This window comes from Ascaphus truei, chromosome 18 (assembly GCF_040206685.1).
Source record: "Ascaphus truei isolate aAscTru1 chromosome 18, aAscTru1.hap1, whole genome shotgun sequence".
NCBI lineage: Eukaryota > Metazoa > Chordata > Amphibia > Anura > Ascaphidae > Ascaphus > Ascaphus truei.
The window spans coordinates 18473197-18493097 of NC_134500.1; the positions used below are offsets into that span (position 1 = coordinate 18473197).

Genomic DNA, 19901 nt, shown 5'->3' on the forward strand with positions numbered 1-19901 from the left:
ATGCATTCAATATCCCTGTTGCTCAGGCACTAAAGTTAGATTGCAAGCTCAAGTTAGATTGCAAGCAGGGACCCCTTGTGCTTGCAAAATGTTCTTTACAGGGTGGTGTACAGTGTGCACAGTCTTCGACCGAGCCACCCGTGCTGAAGCAGGGACATCCTGAAAACCTGATCTATTGGTGGCCCTTGAGAACTGGAGTTGCCCACCCCTGGTGTGCACAGACGAGTAATGTCCTTTGGTAGGAGCACTCGCGGTACTGCGGTATATACCGTCACCGGTGCACCCCCAACGAAATCCAGAGAGGGTCCATATCCAACTCACAGAGTCTTGTAATGTAAAAAAATATCAATGACATAAAAAGGTTTCCGATCTTTTTATGTAATACATTTATATTTTTCTACATTACAAGCCCCCGTGAGTTTTATATATACGGATTTTAAATGCTTCTCATTCACTCTGTACTTTAGTTCTTTTTTCGCACGCACACAATGTATATATATTTATAACCTTTTCTGCTGTTAGATTTCAAAACACTTGTTTTTGCATAGTACTACTTCAGAGTTGCGTACCGGCTTGTAAATCAATTTTTTGTCTAGGGGAAGAAAACAATTCTACATGCTGGAAATGTAGAAAAAAAATGTATCTAAAAATATATATTAAAAAAATGAATAATGCGAGTAAAGTAAAATATGCGTTATCTGGCATTTTTGCTTCACTTGTACCTCATGTCCGGATAACAAAGCTTTTACTGTACATGTGAATATATACAGTACATATTATCATACATCTGTTTTCGGCACTGTTAGCTGTATTTAAGGAGTAATGGATGCAAGCTATTTTTTTCGGTTTGTTTAAATTAAGTCTCCTGACCACAAGGTAGCCTTGTTTACATAATTTCATTTAATCGACAGCAAATATAAATATGTATACCCTAAATGTAAACCATACACTGGCTTAATCAAATCAAACATTCTACTACGTGCACATTTCACCTAAATAATTTGAAATGTTCTAGATTAGATCTTGGTAAAGGGACGTAGAAGTGTTTGTAAATAACTTTTTATATGGAACTTTTGCATGGGAAACAAAAGCTTTGGACGGTTTTCCAATCGGTATCATGTCACTTGGTGAGAAGGCTGTTATGTCATTCCTCACAATTAAAGGTGTATTGCTATTTAAGTTTTGTCCATTGTTCGTATAGTAATTACGAACCAATTGTTGGTCACAGAGATGAACATAATCAACTGATGTTTAAATTCAACGGACCAAAGAAGAAAAAAAAAAGGGGGGGGGGGGGGGGTTGCTGGTTGACCTGCTCCCTGGAACTACCTCCTAAAAAGGTGCAGTTTGATATAGGACCCAAGTGTGCTGGTGGCAGCTGACAGACATTAAGGGGTAATTTCTATACACTCCAGTTTTAGCCTAGCAAGTGTACCCATGTGTTTGTAAAATAAAAAATGTGAAATACAAATAGGAAAGATAACCATGCGTTTGTTTCTCACACAGATGACAACCAGGGGGTGGAGGGGGCTGTGAGTGACGTCATCAGCCAGTACCCGGAAGTATACCGGTTGCCTCCCCGCAAGAAGAGCTGTGTTCCCCAATGAGTCCACAACAAGAGCTGCACGGTTCCCATTGACGGATGCCAGGCGAGACCTTGGGGAGTGTATGACGTAGAGGACACAGAGGTTCCACGTTCAGGTGGTCCGATAGGTGTTCCAGCCGATTCTGACGGCCCCTGGGGCCCCGTGGTATCCGAGATGGAGGAGATTGGAGCTGGTGATATCACCCATTTTTTATGTGCCCATTTGCTATTATGACACTAAGTGTTAATTTTATTGCGTGTATAAAGGTATTTTATTGTGTTACGCTATGGAAGCATCTCTTTCCTTTCTATAACCCCGATTGCTGAGGTTGCTGTGTATGCTGTTCACATTTAATCAACTATCCAGTTGTGGGGTCATCTACCATTCACAGAGTCAAGCTATTGCCACTGATCTCTGACATGACTGATTTTATCTGACACCACGTGAGTCTCCATTCAATAGATACAACCACATCACATCGTTTGAATTAAGTTTATTTGCACTATGTATGCTTTTCTATTTGTTGCATATTGAAAACCGCGCTCCCCTGCTTTCCCAAGACGTGCTGCAACAAGAAGTGGATACCACAGATCATCCACTAAAGGGTTTAGAGCTGCATTTTTTTCACCTATCACTTATTTGTGATTATACACTTTGTGTTTTTATACACCTATTATATATTTACTATCACTGCGCCACCCACTGTTTGCATTCTTTGCATATTTCTATCACTTTACCTGCTTCAGGTGGCTCAGTCTTGGATTGAGTCACTAATTCAGCCACCTGTGCTGAAGCAGGGATATCCTTAAAACCTGACCTATTGGTGGCCCTCAAGGACTGGAGTTGCCCACCCCTGTGTTATGCCGTGACAGCCACCCCCCTCCTAAACATGCAGACTGGCGCCTAAGTTTTTTTTTTAAATAATTCTGCCCACCCCTGCAACGCTTCAGTAAAAGGAGACAAAGGGATGACAAACATTTCTCAGTGCGAAAAGAGGACATGAGGAGGAAAATAAAAACAGATGGTATGACACGAGACCTTAGCCAAACTATGGCAGGCAATGCCCAAGAGCATCTGTGAGAACAGTGTGTGTGTGTGTGTGTGTGTGTGTGTGACCAGTCTGCGCACAGCTTTGAAAGTGTCGGGGATCATGCAGTGCTCTACCCAAGAACTAGGAGAATTATACTGAAATATGTAAGTGTGGTACAAGAGACTGTTACAATAGGACCAGTTTGTCTAAACTTTGTATTCTGAAGATTTTAAAGTAATTCAATTTACGGAGATAAATCCTGAATGGCCGGCTGAATATTTGATTCAGTTAAAGTTTACAAACTTGAATGCATGCCAAATTTTTAAGATAATCTAATTATAAATAACAAAACAAAAAAAAAAAGACATTATGGCAAAAGTGCATTGAAATTTTTTTTGGATTGCCACCAGTAATGTTGATGGAGACAAATACTGTGTTTTTCAATGTTATATGGCAATTACAAATCGCATTTACCAACTGATCATTGTTTCTACCTAAAACCACACAATTATATCTGGTTTCAAATACCTGGCTAATATTTTTAATGATACAACACAGCTCCAGTCAGTCAGTCATACCCCAGCTAAGATCCCATGCTTTTTCCCTTTAGATGCATTGGTGTAATTAACTGGACACTTCTGTACTAACACATGGGCATGCAATTTTTTTTTGCTGCGCCCTCTCTGCCTGTGCGGGTCCCATGGTGCGCGCGTGCCCCCCCCCCCCCTTTACCTCACGCGGCGTCAAATGACCTCACGTGACCCGCAGCATCATTTGCCATGGTCACGCGTCCTGAGGCCGGCTGAACTTCGGTAAGTAGAAGTTGCAGAGGCCTCACGCTGTACCCCGGCATTTAATTTAAATGCCTTGTGGGAGCGCGTGGGACTTCTGCAACCGCCCGCACCCCCCCCCCAGAAAATCTCCCGCCTCCCCTGGGGGGCGCACCCCCCAGTTTGCACACCGCTGTACTAACAACCTGTAACAATCTCTTACTGTAATTGCCTTTTTGTTGTTGCTTTTTTAAAGACTGAGATAAAAATGATTGTCCATTAATAAATCATGGGTTTGCATGTATTTTTATGGATATTGACCTTCCACGGTGTAGGACATTTGGTCGTGACCGTTTTGCCATGAGCAAATCTCCGCCAGCGTTTAGCCACTATTCACCTTCGCCGCAGGGATCTTTCTCCGTCGGCCGCTTCACCCCCAAGGCAAGTCCCCAACCTTAGGCCGCGCTTATAGTGCTGTCGACGCGACCGATGACATCACCCGTCGCCACCAGCGAAAGTTATAATTTGATTTTTAGCGACTGTCGCCAGCGACGTCACAAAAGGGAGCGGGCCGCAGTCTTTGATTGGTTTAGAGACAGTCACATGTGGCGACTGTCTCTAAAAAAAAAAACCAAACAGACCCGGCTTCAAAATTTTGGGTCGCGACGTCGCGCTTACAACGGTGTCAATGTATTTGATTCGGAGCTACGTCGCATCGCCAGGCAATATAAGCGCAGCCTTACCCTTAAAAAAAAACCTCTTTTTTTAACCTTTATGGTAAATCCCTCTTACCCTCTACCCTAAAAACCTTAACCCTTTACCCTAACCACCCTTCCCTACAAATCTCACCCCTATGCTAACTGCTAAATAAACACAAATTAACTTAACGAAGCGGCCGGCGGCTGTGCGTTCAGCTATGGCGGGTTCCTCTCAGGCCGGATGCCGGCGGAGACATGGTTGCACTAAGAAGATCGCAATCAAATTTCCGCTTCACACCCTCCAAGTAGCAAACTATTATGAAGTGTTGAGCTTTTCTCGCTCATTTATGTAGCAACACCCTGGATGTGTGTAGAGTACAAGCTATATCCATTCATCCGCATGTTTACGAAAATATATATTTACTTTCTTCAACACTGTCATTTTCTGGACAACTCCCCTTGGATGGTCTCTAAACCAGCGCATGCAAACCAGTGGATAAAGCAGCACATGAACATGCAAAGGATACCACAGGAATATACAGAACAAAGCCAAAGTATATCTAGGATGTTTGTGCAGCAACACCTGTGCCACATCGAACTTATTTTATAATTAAACTTAACTTTTTAAATTCAGAATGAAGGCACTGTGACAAATTCCAGGGTTAATGAATCATTTAAACATGCTTTTTTCTGGACATGTACATAGAAAAAGAGAACAATGCTGCACTTCCAATGATACAGAGACAAAAATGTTAGAACTTAAATTAACCTACGGAATGCCAAAAAAATAACACACACACACACACACACACACACACACACACACACAGACGGGGAGAGAACATTTTGCAACTCGCTCACAAGCCCTCTGAAGAAATTAGATAGGTTTCAGGATAGCCTTAAGGGTTTTTCATAACCGCCAGCTGACACTGACATTCAAGTCTGTCAAGTTTCTGGTCAATATTTTATAGAATTTGCAACAAAAATTTCACATAAACCGTTATGTAAACAAACGGCTATTAACATTCAAAATGTTAACACAGACAATCAACCATCTGAAAAGGTTGTCCATCTTGGATTTACTGTAATCAACCTCAGCATTTTGGCAAAATTTAATTTAGCTATGTGGATCTTTTAAAAACAAAAAAGCAAACCTGATTCTGAATCTTGTTTTAAATCCTAAAAATATTATCTGAAAGCTTCTTAGGATTTTAGGATTAGGGTAGGTATGAACTTCAAGAAGGGGTACCTTAGGACCACTGAATGGTTCCTGGAGCCCATACGTTTGGTAATTCAGGCTAAACTAAGGCCGCGGCCATAGTGGATCAGACGGCGCGAGCTTTGCCGCTCTCGTCAAATACAAACAACTGAGGCCAATGCGCATGTCCATACATCGTGCATGCATGGGAGCGCCGAGGCGGCCGATGCGTGGCGAGATAAACTTGTTTTAATTTGCCGCGCGACGGATGGGTCACGTGCACGGTTCAGCAAATAAGGGCGAAGCGTTCGCATGACGTCACAGGAATGCCCCCGTCGCGCAAACCTGAAGACCCCAAATCTCTTCAAATACCGGCGCGCCTGACGTCACACGCGAGTGTGCGCCTACTATGGACCTGGCCTTAAGATTGCATTTTTATTAATATGACCCAAGGACATTTCTTTAATAACTAAGCAAATGAACTCTTAAACAGAGCAATGTGGCAATTTAGAATTGAATTACTTAAAGCACAACCACATAAATAAGTTACAATTGGCATAAAGGTGTGTCTGATGATATACAGTTAGTTGTCCTAATTTTTAGCCCATTAACAAACCTATGTATGATATCCAAGTGTACGCTACGGTTATTGGAAGAATTTCCAATATCAGCAAAAAATAAACAGTGACTATTTGTAAAGGGGAATTCTTAACTTAAGTTTAATGTCAGATAAATTATTATATCACGCAGCTACAAATCGCCAATAACTTGTGAACCCAAGACAAGTAAATCAATTGAGGAAAAATAAAGATTATGTAACAAAAAAATACCACACACACAACATTTTGGTTTCTTTTTATGCTACAAGGTTTTTTTTTTTTTTTAATGGACTACAAAACATCTACTTCTGAATATAAGGGTTCATGTATAAATGTATGGTTGATAAAAATTGCACTGTCTCCTTGAAGAATGGCTATATTTTCAGAAACCAAATGCAGAATTTTGCAGTCTTAAACATGTTTTGTTTTAAGGATACAAGGAATAATGTATCATTCAAATCTTCTTCCTCCAAGTGTTTTCTGTAAATAATAAATGATTCAGCTACCAGGAAACCTAGCAGCGCAGCTAAAGTTTTTGATATGTGAAAATGTCCAGTTATTCAACAGTTTATTTAACAGGATATGCCAAATGTATGAGAACTTACATACGCGTCATAGCTCTTAGGGAGATAAAGCATAGGCTGGAATGTGCTCTTTGAAATTGGCCAGTATTCACCTTGAACAATTAATTACATTACTCTAAACAGGAGAAAAGCAGACACGTTAAAGTTGAATTTAAAAGCAAGAATGCTTTGTTAAGGTTTACCAAGAGATAATTATGCTTCATTTCCACACAACAAAGACGAATTTCCACCTCTCTCATTCTTGTCTAATGCCTCATTTTAAACATTGTGATATCTTAAAACTATTATATCTGCAATAGCAAGTTTAGTTCAAAACTAGAGACATTTGTTCATTAACACCTTTCCCTCCAGAATAGCTTTTCAAATAAAGTTGTCAGCCTTTCTGGTCCATTCGATAAACATTTAATTCCACAGATTATGTCCATGCAAACTTCTTAGGCCCGTAATATATAGTGTGTGCGTGCCTGTGCGAACGCGCGTGCACGTGACACACGCTTTTTGTGTGTATGCTGTGAGCGACAGTCTTGGAAGGTACTGTGTGTTTGTGTGTCCCTGGGTAAGTGTGTGTGGGTAAGAGTGTGTGTGTACACTGTATGTATATTGCAAATAAAAAGATCACTTGTGAGCATATTCACATTAGGCTAAGGCCCCGCTCCCTCAGTCAGCGCGCCCTCACTGCATGCAGGCAGCGCGCTGAGAGGCACAGACCGCTATCTGCGGTCTGTAGGGAGCGGGAGCCAGAGCGGGGGGGGCGTGGTTTGAGCGGGTGGGCGGCGTGGTTTGAGCAGGTGGGGGGGGGGCGTGGTTTGAGCGGGTGGGGGGGGGGGCGTGGTTTGAGCGGGTGGGTGGGCGTGGTTTGAGCGGGTCGGAGGGCGTGGTTTGAGCGGGTCGGGGGGCGTGGTTTGAACGGAGGGTCCGTCCGTTCGTACCCCCCTCCGGTGTGCAGGAGCCCGGAGGCCAGGCTCCCTCCTCCTGAATGAAACTAAGCCTGCCTAAAAATAAAACAGGCCGCCTCCCTACGCGCCAACGCTCCAGAACACCTTCTTCTGGTAGCGCTGGCCGGCTGACGCGTCACAGCACGTAGTGAGCCACAGAGGGAGGAGGAAGCCGGGAACCAACAGAGTGCAGGTAAGGGGCTGGTGGCGCACGCGCCACCGGACGCAGCGGGACCAAGGCCTTAGGCCTTGCCCCCGCTGCCTACTACAGCGTCCGCACGGACGAGAGCCCTCCCCTCAATGGGGCCGGGCCCGCTGCGAGGGGGGGCCGCAGCGCTCGGGCGAGAGCTGCTCCTGCTCTCAATAGAATTGAGAGCAGGACTCGCGTCGAGCGATTAGGCACGCCCCCCGGCGGTTCAGCCAATGAGGGCGAACCTGCCGGGTGACGTCATGGCCGCGCCCCGTCACTCCCCCGCCACGCCCCCCCCCCCCGGTCTCTCCTCCTGCAGTGAGCTGCAGACCGGGGAATCGGCGTTACAGCGGCGTGACCGGGGCCTTAGCCTTAGGCAGGTCTGCAACCCTGCCTTTCACCATTATCCCCAGCATACAGTGCTTCCACTGCAGCAAGGGATAATGGGAAATGACATGCAAATTAGCACACGTGTCACCTTTTGAATGAAAAACCATATGTACTTGCGTATGTAAATATGTTTTTACCCCAGCATGAATGGATGTATTTTATTTATTTTACTTTATTAAACCTTTCTAAACACCACACACACACACTACAGCGGCGCGAAAACGTTATTTTCTCAATCTTCCCTGTCAGCCTTTCTATAATAGGGGTGAGCGCGGAACCGGCTGACTAACCACAGCCAACTATAACTGCAGCGCGTGCACGGCGCAGCAAGAGCACGCACTATAGAACAGCTCATATGTGCTATAGCTAAGCAGTGGTGGTCTACCAAATTAACCACTGGGCAAAATCACACTGATGCAATGCAAGTACCTTACTACGCATTTTTAATAAAATACTTGAGGGAAAGCCCTTCAAAGTAGTAAATGCTAAAAATAGGTAATTCTCTAAAAATGAGGTGTGATAAATGTGAAAAAATACTTTGAACTTAAAATATTGCTGAGCTCCACAAGTGTGAGAACCAAGTCAATTTTGCAAGAACACCGATGAGACGCGTGGACAATGATAAAAGGGGCTATGAAACTATATTCACTTCAACAGAAATTGAGTGATTAAACAGGGATCCTAACAATTGAGCAAATTATTTCTGGTGCAAAATTATTTCTGGGCCCTCTACTATAATGCACCGGTGACTTACAGATAACAAGCAGTGACGTGTCGTTGCCCGGACTTTTTTTAGCGGCAGCAATGACATTGAACCACGAAGACCACGAGGGAAAATGTCAAAATAAATAAGACCACCAAGATGGAGGACCCAGAGAATGAGCCCCAGTGCCTGACATGGGCTAAAGTTATGCATGTCATTAATTAAGTCATTAATTAAGCATTACCCCAGTCCTAACCGTATAGAACAAAGCGCATACGAGTCGGATGTTGAGCCTTGCATGTAGTAGTAACACACTTTATTTACATGACTAGTTGTAAAAAGCTAATAAAACAAAACTGTGCCAGGGACAGAGCATCCAACCAGAGCAGTGTCCAGATAGTAGCAGTTACATGTCCAAATACAATATCACCTGATGGGTGGGCATCAGGAGATTCTAGGTATTGGATACATAACAAAAGGATCCTAAAAGCAAACAGCCCTTAGCAATCAGGGGTGCACAACTCCAGTCCTCAAGGGCCACCAGCAGGCCAGGTTTTAAGGCTATCCCTGTTTCACAACAGGTGGCTTAATCAAAATAACTGAGCCACTGATTGAGCCACCTGTGCTAAAGCAGGAACAGCCCTAAAACCTGGCGTGTTGGTGGCCCTTGAGGACTGGAGTCGTGCACCCCATGCCTTAGCACAACAGATCTCGTGTATCCCATTTCTGAGCTCACTCAAGAAAGGATGGAGGACGCCATGCTTAACCCATTCAATGCAAAACATTACAAAGTTATGTAAACGTTATGCTTGTGCATTATTAAACTACTTGGTCTCTACTAAATGCAAATTTACCAGCGTTCAGCCCAAACCTGGTTTCCAACCCGCTCTCTTCCTTCTGTCCGCCCCCCAAACCTCCTCATGCGCTCTCTCATCCTTCTGTCCACCCCCCAAAACCTCCTCATGCGCTCTCTCTTCCTTCTGTCCGTCCCCCCCAACCTCCTCATGCGCTCTCTTCCTTCTGTCCGTCCCTCCCAACCTCCTCATGAGCTCTCTCTTCCTTCTGTCCCCCCCCCCCCCCACCAACCTCCTCATGCGCTCTCTCATCCTTCTGTCCGCCCCCCAAAACCTCCTCATGCGCTCTCTCTTCCTTCTGTCCCCCCCCCCCAACCTCCTCATGCGCTCTCTTCCTTCTGTCCGTCCCAACCTCCTCATGCGCTCTCTCTTCCTTCTGTCCGTCCCTCCCAACCTCCTCATGCGCTCTCTTCCTTCTGTCCCCCCCCCACCAACCTCCTCATGCGCTCTCTCTTCCTTCTGTCCCCCCCCCACCAACCTCCTCATGCGCTCTCTCTTCCTTCTGTCTGTCCCACCCAACCTCCTCATCTCTTCCTTCTGTCTGTCCCACCCAACCTCCTCATGCGCTCTCTCTTCCTTCTGTCCGTTCCCCCCAGCTCCTCATGCGCTCTCTTCCTTCTGTCCGTCCCCCCCAACCTCCTCGTGCACTCTCTTCCTTCTGTCCGTCCCCCCCAGCTCCTCATGCACTCTCTCTTCCTTCTGTCCGTCCGTCCCCCACCCTCTTCATGCACTATCAATGGAATATATCGCCCCGCTCTTAACTGACAACTACAATTCCCAGAAAGCCCTACGAAGGCAGGACCAAGTATGGACCACACTGACCTGACAATGTGAGGTGAGTGGCTTACACTGATGCAATGAGTGTCCTGGAATCGGTCATATGCCTCTCCTCCGTGGGAAGGACCCAACCCTCCCCCCCAGCCCCAGCCCCAGCTCCAGCTCACTAGAGACACCCACCCTTCCCCCGGGGGGGCATAGTGCGCGAGGGGGGCAACTACTCCGCTGAGTGGGGGGGGCACACTACAGGCCCGTGACACAAATCAGCATTACCTCCTCCTCCTCCAGACCGAAGACCTCCAGGGAAGAGGCCATCCCTCCCCACAGCGCCCCACTCCAGGAAACAAGCTGCTGAGCGTTCCCGTATCCGCTCCAAACTGGAACTACTGCCGCCGCCGCCGCCTCGCGCACCCGCGCGCCAGGAGTCGCTGCACGCCGTCAGGCGCGAGCCCTGCCAAAAATTCCTTGTCACGCGCCAACGTCGCTCCGGCTACACAGCTTCCTAGTGACGTAGAGCCGGCTCTAGGCGCGCGCGCCCTTCTCGAGCCACTACTTACGTGCGCGCGCACCCTCCTCCGTTGGGAGATGTCACGTGTTAGTGTTGTTGTTGACACTTGACAGTAGCTCAGACAGCTATGAGACTTAAACTTAGTAACTTGGCCCCTGAGCAGGGTCTGCTATGTTCAATAGTTACCTATAGAGCCGGGAGCTGCAGTGTGAGTATATGTGTATGCATGGGTTGTGTGAGTGAAAGGAAGTCCTAAATAAGATTTTTTTTTAAAGAAAAAAAATGTTTAATAAATATATATTTTTTTGGGTTCTGCAATCACTGACACACGCACGCGCACACACATTTGAGCGCAGGCAGCGGCGCGAAAAGATTATTTTCCTCATCTTCGCCGCTGTCTGTCGGCTCCCCTCTCCCTGCCGTGCGCGCCCCTTGTATAGAAAGGCTGACTGACGTCAGCCAACTAAAATTCCAACTATAGAACGTGCCTTGCACTACATTGAGCTCCGGGGGAGGAGAAAACTCCTCCATTTTAACCTCCCAGGCCTTTGAAATAGTAAACACTTCTATTTCCTGAACAGAGAATAAGGCTAGGGCCAAGGTGCCTTTGCCCGCGCGCAGGCTGGAAGGTAAGCGGGTGCTTTCCCTGGCCATGGTGGATGGGCCATGGGGGACGTGCCTAGGGGCGTCACAGAGCTGGTTCACCCCCATTGGGCCTGTCGTGCTAAGGCCTAGTCCATGGTGGCGCCGAGCGAGCGGCAATGTGTGTGGCCAGCGTGAGCAAGCGCCTGAGCATGCGCGGCACTTACCTGCTTGAATTTGAATTCGCAAGGGTGTATCCCTGGAGGGGACGTGCAGGCAGTGCACTGCATGTAGGTGCATATAGAAAAAAGATGTGACGGTGGCTGGATCAGGTGCAATAAAAATAAGCTTCTTTATTGAGGAACAAGACAAACAGGGTTCACATGACGCTGTAGAGGAACTCTAACATGTTTGGAGCTCCCAGCCCTTTGCCAAATTTGAATTCGCATCATGTGCGAACCAGCTCTGTGACGTCTTGCGCCCCCCCACCCCCCCATGCACCTAGCCAGCCATAAATCGCCCGGCCGAGCAGGGCGCAGCGCACGAGCGCCAGCACCTTGCCTGGCTGCAGCCTTAGGCGAAGTCCCCTGTGCTGCTGACCGCGCTCATGCTTAGAGAGCGGTGACGTCACCAACTCTCCAAGCACAAGCGACAGATGTCCGCGCTATTTCGCAAATGAGCGCGGGGGCGTTGCAGACAAGCTGAGCGCGGTTCAAAGTCAGAATTTTTCGTTTACTCAAGTGCGAGTTAGCGTCCGTGCCCGCACACTCCGCGTGAGTGGGGACATAAAAATTGAAATAGCCAGAAGCAACCTCGCCAAGCACCGCGCGTTCAGCGGCACAGGAGACTCAGCCTTAGAAATCAGTTTGAACGCCTGCACGCCACATGGACACGAACACTGCCTTAAGTCAGTCTGGTAAGAAGGGGGGGGTTGCAGAGAGGACAGCCGGCAGGGGGGCGCAGGGCAAAAAAGATTGCGCTCCCCTGGTATAGCATATAGCAAATAAAAAAATCACTTGTGAGCACATTTTATATTTGCTGGTTACAGTATGGGACTGGAGCACTGATACTGTACCGAAAGGGGGGGGGGAATACTGTACCCGCAGCAATTCTGCCTCCCCCCATGTGTGTTTTTTTTTATTTTATTTTTAAAATTGTACTAGATAGAGTGCATGCTCAACTATATAAAGTTTTATATTCATAGGGCTTGATGCCAGCAGGAACCAGGCATTACAGCTTTTCTAGTTGCCTAGGTCAGAGACCCGTCACCCATGAAAATCTAAACTTAGAATATTTGTAAATGAATTATTTTCAATTTTGACGACGGACGTTTGTTTTGTAATCCAATATTAACTGCAGGCCCCTCTCTGACCGCACACAAACGTCTGGCAGAACTGCCGAGTGCTGCAGAAATTCCATATCTACAACCCTCTCCTCCGTGGTGACGTTACATGCATGGTGACGTTATGCTCACCCGACGCGCATTTCACCAATAATATGAAGGCGGTTAAGCAATTGGCATTTGTACACCCCCTCAGAATTTTTAAGCGTTTTTAACATTTAAAGAAGGTGTTTTGTCATTAGCGACCCACTGGTTTTTAACAATACTATATTAAAGGCCAAGTTGTACGTTATATTCTTTATTATTTTATTTTGTGGGGTCTTCGAGTGCTGCTTCAAGACCAATTTTTTTCTCCATCTTTTGAGAACCAAGGGTTACCCCAAAGCTTATAGTTGGTCCCGCAATATTCAGGGTTCTCCCCCACCCCCCCACCCACCCACCTCGGTTCCCAGTTAAAAGCAATTTAAATATTTTGTAGTACAGCAATATTATATATGTAGATAGAAATATATATATATATATATATATATATATATATATATATATATATATATATACATACACAATATGTATGCATATACACACACACACACGCAGTGGATCAGTGAGTAAAGACACTAACACTGTAAACGCCAAAACTAAGTTTGAAGCAGGGGAGCTTTGTGACCTTCATCAAGTCACATTATCTCCCTGTGCCTCAGGCACTAAAATCTTGTCTGAAGAAGTGTCGACGGACATCCGGTAGCTGCAGCCCAAACACACCACAAGGAGACGGACGGGAGAGAGTGAGTTTTCAGCTTTACCAACTGGTGCTGGACCCCTTCCCTTATCAAAACCGGAAACTCTCCTGTCCCCCTAGGTTCTGGCAATGGAACCTCTACCTCAGAGTGTGTTTTGGTTATTAGGATTAATTGTATCCACCTCCATTTGAGTGTTATTTGTTCCCCCCCCCCCTTTTTAATATATAAAGCATTATTGTGTATTAACCTTGGCTTTTTGTCTCTTTCCATGCGCCCCTATTTTTTTTGTTATTTTGTGACTGGTTTTGCCCCGCTGATCAGAGGAGATTGGGAGCAGCAGTAAAGAACAAAGTTTTATAAGAAATCCAAGGGAAAGAAGAGGGACAGCGCCACTGAGTACTTTTTTCTAGATGGTAAGCTTATCTGGGCAGGGGCGGTCTGTGGCAATCCTAGATGCTGCATACCGCACACTATAGTGTAATGTGCTGAGTCTTGTTGGGAGAAATGCACTATATGAAATAAAGGCATTACAGGCAGTCCTCGGTTATCCGACACAATGCGTTACTCAAAATGGCGCTGGATAGCGAAACGTCTTAAAGCGAAACACGTTTTCCCATAGGAACACTGTTTAAATGAAAGGTTCCGTTCCTAAAGGCATTTTTAATGCTAAAATACACAAAATATTTTATGCAGGCAATAAGATACGCAGCACACACAAATTATATAGTGTATATACTGTATTATATATATATAAATAATATAACATAAAATATAATAATATAATATATTATATAATATACACAAACAACTTTGTAAGAGCGTTGGATAAGCCGTTTTGGCATTGTAAAAATGAACATAGGTATACATTGCTTAGCGTTGGATAAGCCATTCGTTGTAAAGCGAAGTGTTGTAAAACGAGGACTGCTTGTATTAAGTTACCGGTATTAGAAAACCAACTTTCATGTTGGTCGATAGATAAATATTGTTGCAGTTTCAGCCCTACCTGCACCCATTATGCGCACATGCACACACACACACGTCTTTCAAGAACTTGTTTCTTGGCTGTTACAATAAATGAAGAATTGCATTGTGAACTAGTGTGTAGAGCTCTACTTTGTACCTCAATTTTCCATCGCAGATCCCTGTGACTACAGGTTTGTGACTGAAGGCTTAAAATGCCAGCAATGATTGGGTCCCTCTCCCAATGATATAAACATTTTTTTTTTTTTTTTACGTATATGGTTCTCTCCCCCAGGGGTGCGCAAACTGCGAGGCGTGGGATTTTCTAGGGGAGGGGTGGTGATTACAGAGCCCCCTCGCTCTTCCCCCAGGCAAGTAAATTAAATGCCGGGGGAGACGCGAGGCCTCTGCAACTTGCCTTACCTGCTCTCAGCCGGCTCTTCAGTGACGCGTCGCCATGACAACGCGGCATCAAATGACACCGCGGGGTCAAATGGCAACATGTCACATGACATAGTAGCATATGACGCCTGGAGCCTGAGAACAGGTAAGGAGGCGCAGGCAAGGGGGAGCGCGGATTGAAAAGTTTGCGCACCCCTGCCTGACCCTTCTTCATTGATCCCTGGTTCCTCTTACCCTCCCCCACATTTTGGTGGTAAGTCACAAAGCCCTGTTCTTTCACTTCTGCAAATTTCTTTCCTCAGTTAAAAAACAATTATTGAAAAAATGATTCACAACTCCTAAAGGCAATGGGGCTTAGACTATAGACCTGTTGTCATGCAAACTGAGAGAAACAATTTTATTGCATGGATATGAATATTTCACATGACCACCACAGAAAATAGCCGCTTAAAAGAATTACACTCGAGTGAAATGTGGTACCTTTGAAATACTTAATTGATGCGTTTTGGGGAGTTCTTTAATTTGTATGAAGTGCATAAATAGCACTCTTGTAATCTAGTTATTAAGATACTAACATATAAAAATATCCTGGTCTTTCTGTTTCCCTTTCTTTTTTTAATACTTTAAGTGAACCTAATGGTTAGACCAAAGTAGTACCCACAATTGGGAGAATGGACCACAATTTAAAGACGAGTTTGGAAAGTATCATGTTCAGGAGGATAGGGCGACTACAACGTCCACCAGCAGGCACGGAATGGCCCATTGGGTACCCAGGAAAATCTATGCTGGGCACCTACATCCAGTGGACCATTAAGGGCAGACTGGTCAGGACTCCCAGATTGACCAGGATGCTAACAAAATCTTGGGTAGAGACTGGACAGTTTGAATCTCCAATGGCCATCTGTCTGAGTGCAGCTCTCAGGTAGTCAGTTTGTTTTGTGTAAAGCAGTGTATGTATGCATGTATGCATAAACGTTTTAATGTATGACACTAAGTATATATGCTTGACTGTAAATCCTTTCAGAACGCTCTTGACCATTAGGGTCCCATAGAGTGGCCCAACAATCTGTTCCCTTGATAACCCAGTAGAACACTGACAATTAGACCTTTTACATGTAGACCATTGACACCAGCTGTTGATCAAAGTCACACTGTGGTAAAACTGTTACCCTCAATGGTTGTATCCAACATCTCAATCTGTTTAAAAGAAAAATTGTCACAAATATAAGCCATAAAATGCAGACCTGTATTCTTTTAATCTCCCTTTTTAATTATTGGAGACTTAACATTCCTATCGACAACCCAAACTCTCCAGCCATTTTATTATTTTATAGCTATTCTCCGCCTTTGATCTCACCCAGTGGACTGACTCATTGTGATGGTCGCTCACTTGATCTTGTTTTCTCGTGTGTTCTCCTCTAACACACCATATTCCGTCTATTACCACCACCTCCTTTCCTTCCTCCTTTTCTCTTCTTTTTGTCACACCCCTCCCCTTCAGAAGGGCTCCCACAGTGCAGAAAGTTAGTGTAGAAAATCACACTTTTAGTTAGATTGTATACATTACAAATTCAGTGATTTTTCATACAATGCTGCCCTCTATACAAACAAGTATTTTTCTTCTCTCATCTATTCTGTCCTCCAATCATCAACACGTGTTCACTACTTTCAACTCCCTTCTCTACCCACTCTCTACGTCCCCCTACTGCCTTCAGTTACAAGAAAAAAAGGACATTATAAAGAATAACATATACTGTCTACACCCAACCACGCTAATATGTCCCCTCTTTGAACCCAAAGCTACATTTCACTTCTCTGATTACTCAAGAGGAAATCTCCCACCTTCTCTCATCCCCCTACAACCTGTATTCTCAAATCTGTGTTGCTCTCTCTAGACTGCAATCATTCCAACTTTGACCTACTCCAAGCACAGGGACCGCTCATACACGTATTGACAACGTTGTGCTGTATTTTATAGTAGACATACATGAATACGTTTCTTTCATAGGTACCCACTCAACACTCAAATGGAGGTGCATCGACTTAGTTGCTCGAATTGGTGTGGGACCCAGCCCCCCTTGTTACTTCGGGATCATATTGGTATTAATCAGAGTTCTCTAGATCTCTTCATGGAATCCTGGTGTGTCTTTTCTTATGTGACCCAACACCTTTGGCCTGTTTGGGAACTGCCCCTTCTATACAGAGTGATGAGGAATATTAGTGCAGATCCGGAGTTAGAGCTGACCCGCCAACACCCGGGAGCTCTCTTTCCTGAAGACCTTTGTGGCGTGCCATATTACTTTTCCTAAAATATTCAAGACTCCATTCCTTCTTTTGGGGATCCTCACTTAGACAGTACCCTTTATCTACAACATAATAAACTAGGGTATCGCATCTGTGCTATTACTTTATAAACATTACTTATCTACTCTCTCCAAGGCTCCTCTACTCTTGTCATCCTTGAACCTACCTTCTCGAACTTTCCCCTCCCCTTATTAAAGGCTGCCAGGTGGCTTCTCCGTAAATACTGGACACAATGTTGAAAGGTGCGATGCACTCGAGACACACACACCTCCCTCCGCTCCATGCCGTTTCCTCCTCTCCTTGGCCCCACCCTCAGGCTCCTGAGAACTCATTACTCAGTAGCAGCAAATAAGGATGGAAGCTGCTGCCAAGACTCCTAGCAACATCCCTGCTCTGGGAAATTCCCCCCTCCCCCCCCCCCAAGCCGATCAGGTCACTATGTCCAGAGAGGTAATACCGGATACATACATATCCAGTATTACCTCATTTTTTTTACTGGACAGGGTGTCCAAATACAGAACAGTCCGGTTCAATACTCACCACCTGGCAACCCTATGGCCCTTATCTACTCCCCATGATGTCATGATCCCATGACAACACAGGGCGAGGCCCGATACACACTAATCATACTAGTAACCCTTTAGAGAGGAGAGGGGGGGTGGGGGATGTTTACACACCCATATTGCACTGTGCTGCGGAATATGTAGGAGCCATATAAAGAGTAGATTATGTTAATAATAATATGAATGCTAAAAGACCTTAGTAATCCTCTCTTTGACGTTTATGCAATTTACGAAAGAATCTCGTGGGAGGAAACTTTCATCCAAATCATGGTTTACATAACACGAACTATATAAGATGTATTATTTGGTGTTGAAGTAGTCACAATGCCTTATTTGTTTTACGGTCATATTTGATGTTTCTCAACATTCACTATACACAGCACTTAGAACAGGGAATGCAGATGGGTGATAAAGGTTTAGATTGGTATCATCCAATCTGTACATTTGGAACAAAGTTTGACTACAATTTATACTGGCCCAAAGCACAGTCATCAGCGTTGGAAATCTAACTTGAATAAAAAAATAAATCAGAACATATTGATGTAGTTAACTACTTTTTACATTTCTATTAAATTCCACTATTACCCACTGTTCTTTGCCTCACTCTACTCTTTGCAAACAGTGTGCAATAGAAATACTGATTGCACAGGAAGTAGCTCGAGTTTCCTGAAGTGATTTGCAATGATGCTAACACATTATATTTTTCACGGCTCAGGATACTGAAGGGAAATGACTTTTACGCACCAAAAGATCACCACATTTCCTGGTATTTTGGGCTTTGTGTTTTTCCAGAACAGCCGTTCCATTCCGTGATATGACCCTGTTTTGTGGGTCACTAAACTCTGTGCTGTGAGGTACAGCTGAGCAATAACAGCCACACAGAACTCGATCACCAGGCTGTTATAAGGAGTCAGAGCCACTAAATACTGGATTGTGGTAAAATGACTCATTGAGGTTGCTGTGTCAGTAAAGGGTCAGCCCCATAGAGCAGTTTAAAAACGGTAGTGTAATGTTTTGATTAGACACCTTTAATGTTTTTATTTGCCTTGGGCCTGCTGAATCCATGCATATCAACTACTTACAGTATGTTAATCTGTTGTACTAATGATGACACCGTGATTACTTTACAAAGAACAAATCAGAACTAACATCTTACTTGTACATGGGAGGGTTGCCTTTTCGCCAAGATCCTCTACAAACATTGGAGGGTTATAAAATGCCTGTTTACCATTAAAATTAATAAAATGAGTAATAAATATTTACATGTGCCCAACGTTAGAGAGCCAGTCACCTAATTTAACCCATTAAGAAACATGTCCGTGTCTCACGTTCACTTTCATTCTAGGAAGGACTGGCAATTACAATGGAGAAGTGGTGCACGTACCAGCCACACTAGGTCACGTACATTGGAATTGCAGTGAAATCGAAGCGCTTGCACAATGTGCAATCAATTATTCAGGGACTTTCCAGGGTTTCATACCCATGTCAGGAAATCATTTTGCTAAACTGGTCTCAGGGAGTACAGGCACTGGCTCTGAAAAGAAGGACACAGCAGGGGCGCCTGGTTCAAACTGCAGTGTCCATGGGCAAGTTGCTATCTCTCTGTGCCACAGGCATCCAACGACTGTAAGCTCTGTTGGGGCAGGGGCTCATTGCACCTGCGATAATCTATGTACAGTGCTGAGTACACAGTCAGCGCAACAGAAGGCAAATGACAGGAGGGAGGAGGGAGGGGGAGGGGGGAGGAGGGAGGGGGGAGGGGGGTGGGGTCAACTCCAGTTCTTGAGCTACCAAAAAAAAAAAAAAGAGGAAGCAAAGCATCCAAAAACCAATGCTCCAAAGTATACCAACAGCAACCACTTGATAGGTTGTAAGTATTCATGAGATAGAAATCAATCCGGACAACCACATTGTGTGGTGGAATTTTAGTGCAGGAGCGTGCAAACATTTTTTGCTGCACCCCTCCCCTCTACCCCCCCTTCCTTACCTCGTGCGGCGGGGTCATGTGACGTCACGTGACCCGCAACGTTGCCATGGACATGAGTGACGCTGGCAGAGTCAAGGTAAGTTTTAGAGTTGCAGAGACCTCACGCGATCCCCCGGCATTTAATTTAAATGCAACAGGAAGAGCACGGGGCCTCTGCAACTGCCCGCGTTCCCCCCTCCCCCCAGAGAAATCCAGCGCC

The 19901-nt window shown here is 45.1% G+C and overlaps 1 protein-coding gene and 1 long non-coding RNA gene across 4 annotated transcripts in view; one reads left to right on the forward strand and one right to left on the reverse strand.

The window, feature by feature from the left end:
- Nucleotides 1-10778, reverse strand: part of NEDD4 (NEDD4 E3 ubiquitin protein ligase) — a 97054-nt gene extending 86276 nt beyond the window's left edge. For both annotated transcript variants that reach the window (XM_075575756.1, XM_075575755.1), the window contains exon 1: nucleotides 10588-10778. In XM_075575756.1, coding sequence (XP_075431871.1) covers nucleotides 10588-10629 — 42 coding nt within the window. In that variant the 5' untranslated portion in view covers nucleotides 10630-10778. The remainder of the gene's footprint in view (nucleotides 1-10587) is intronic.
- A 107-nt stretch (nucleotides 10779-10885) lies between these two features.
- Nucleotides 10886-19435, forward strand: LOC142468990 (uncharacterized). 2 transcript variants are annotated; one of them, XR_012788930.1, is made up of 4 exons: nucleotides 10886-11030; nucleotides 13808-13899; nucleotides 15477-15770; nucleotides 19061-19435. It is a non-coding gene; the product is annotated as an uncharacterized LOC142468990 (long non-coding RNA). The 2 variants fall into 2 exon arrangements; XR_012788929.1 differs by lacking the exon at nucleotides 19061-19435 and adding an exon at nucleotides 16857-17281.
- The last annotated feature ends 466 nt before the right edge of the window (nucleotides 19436-19901 follow it).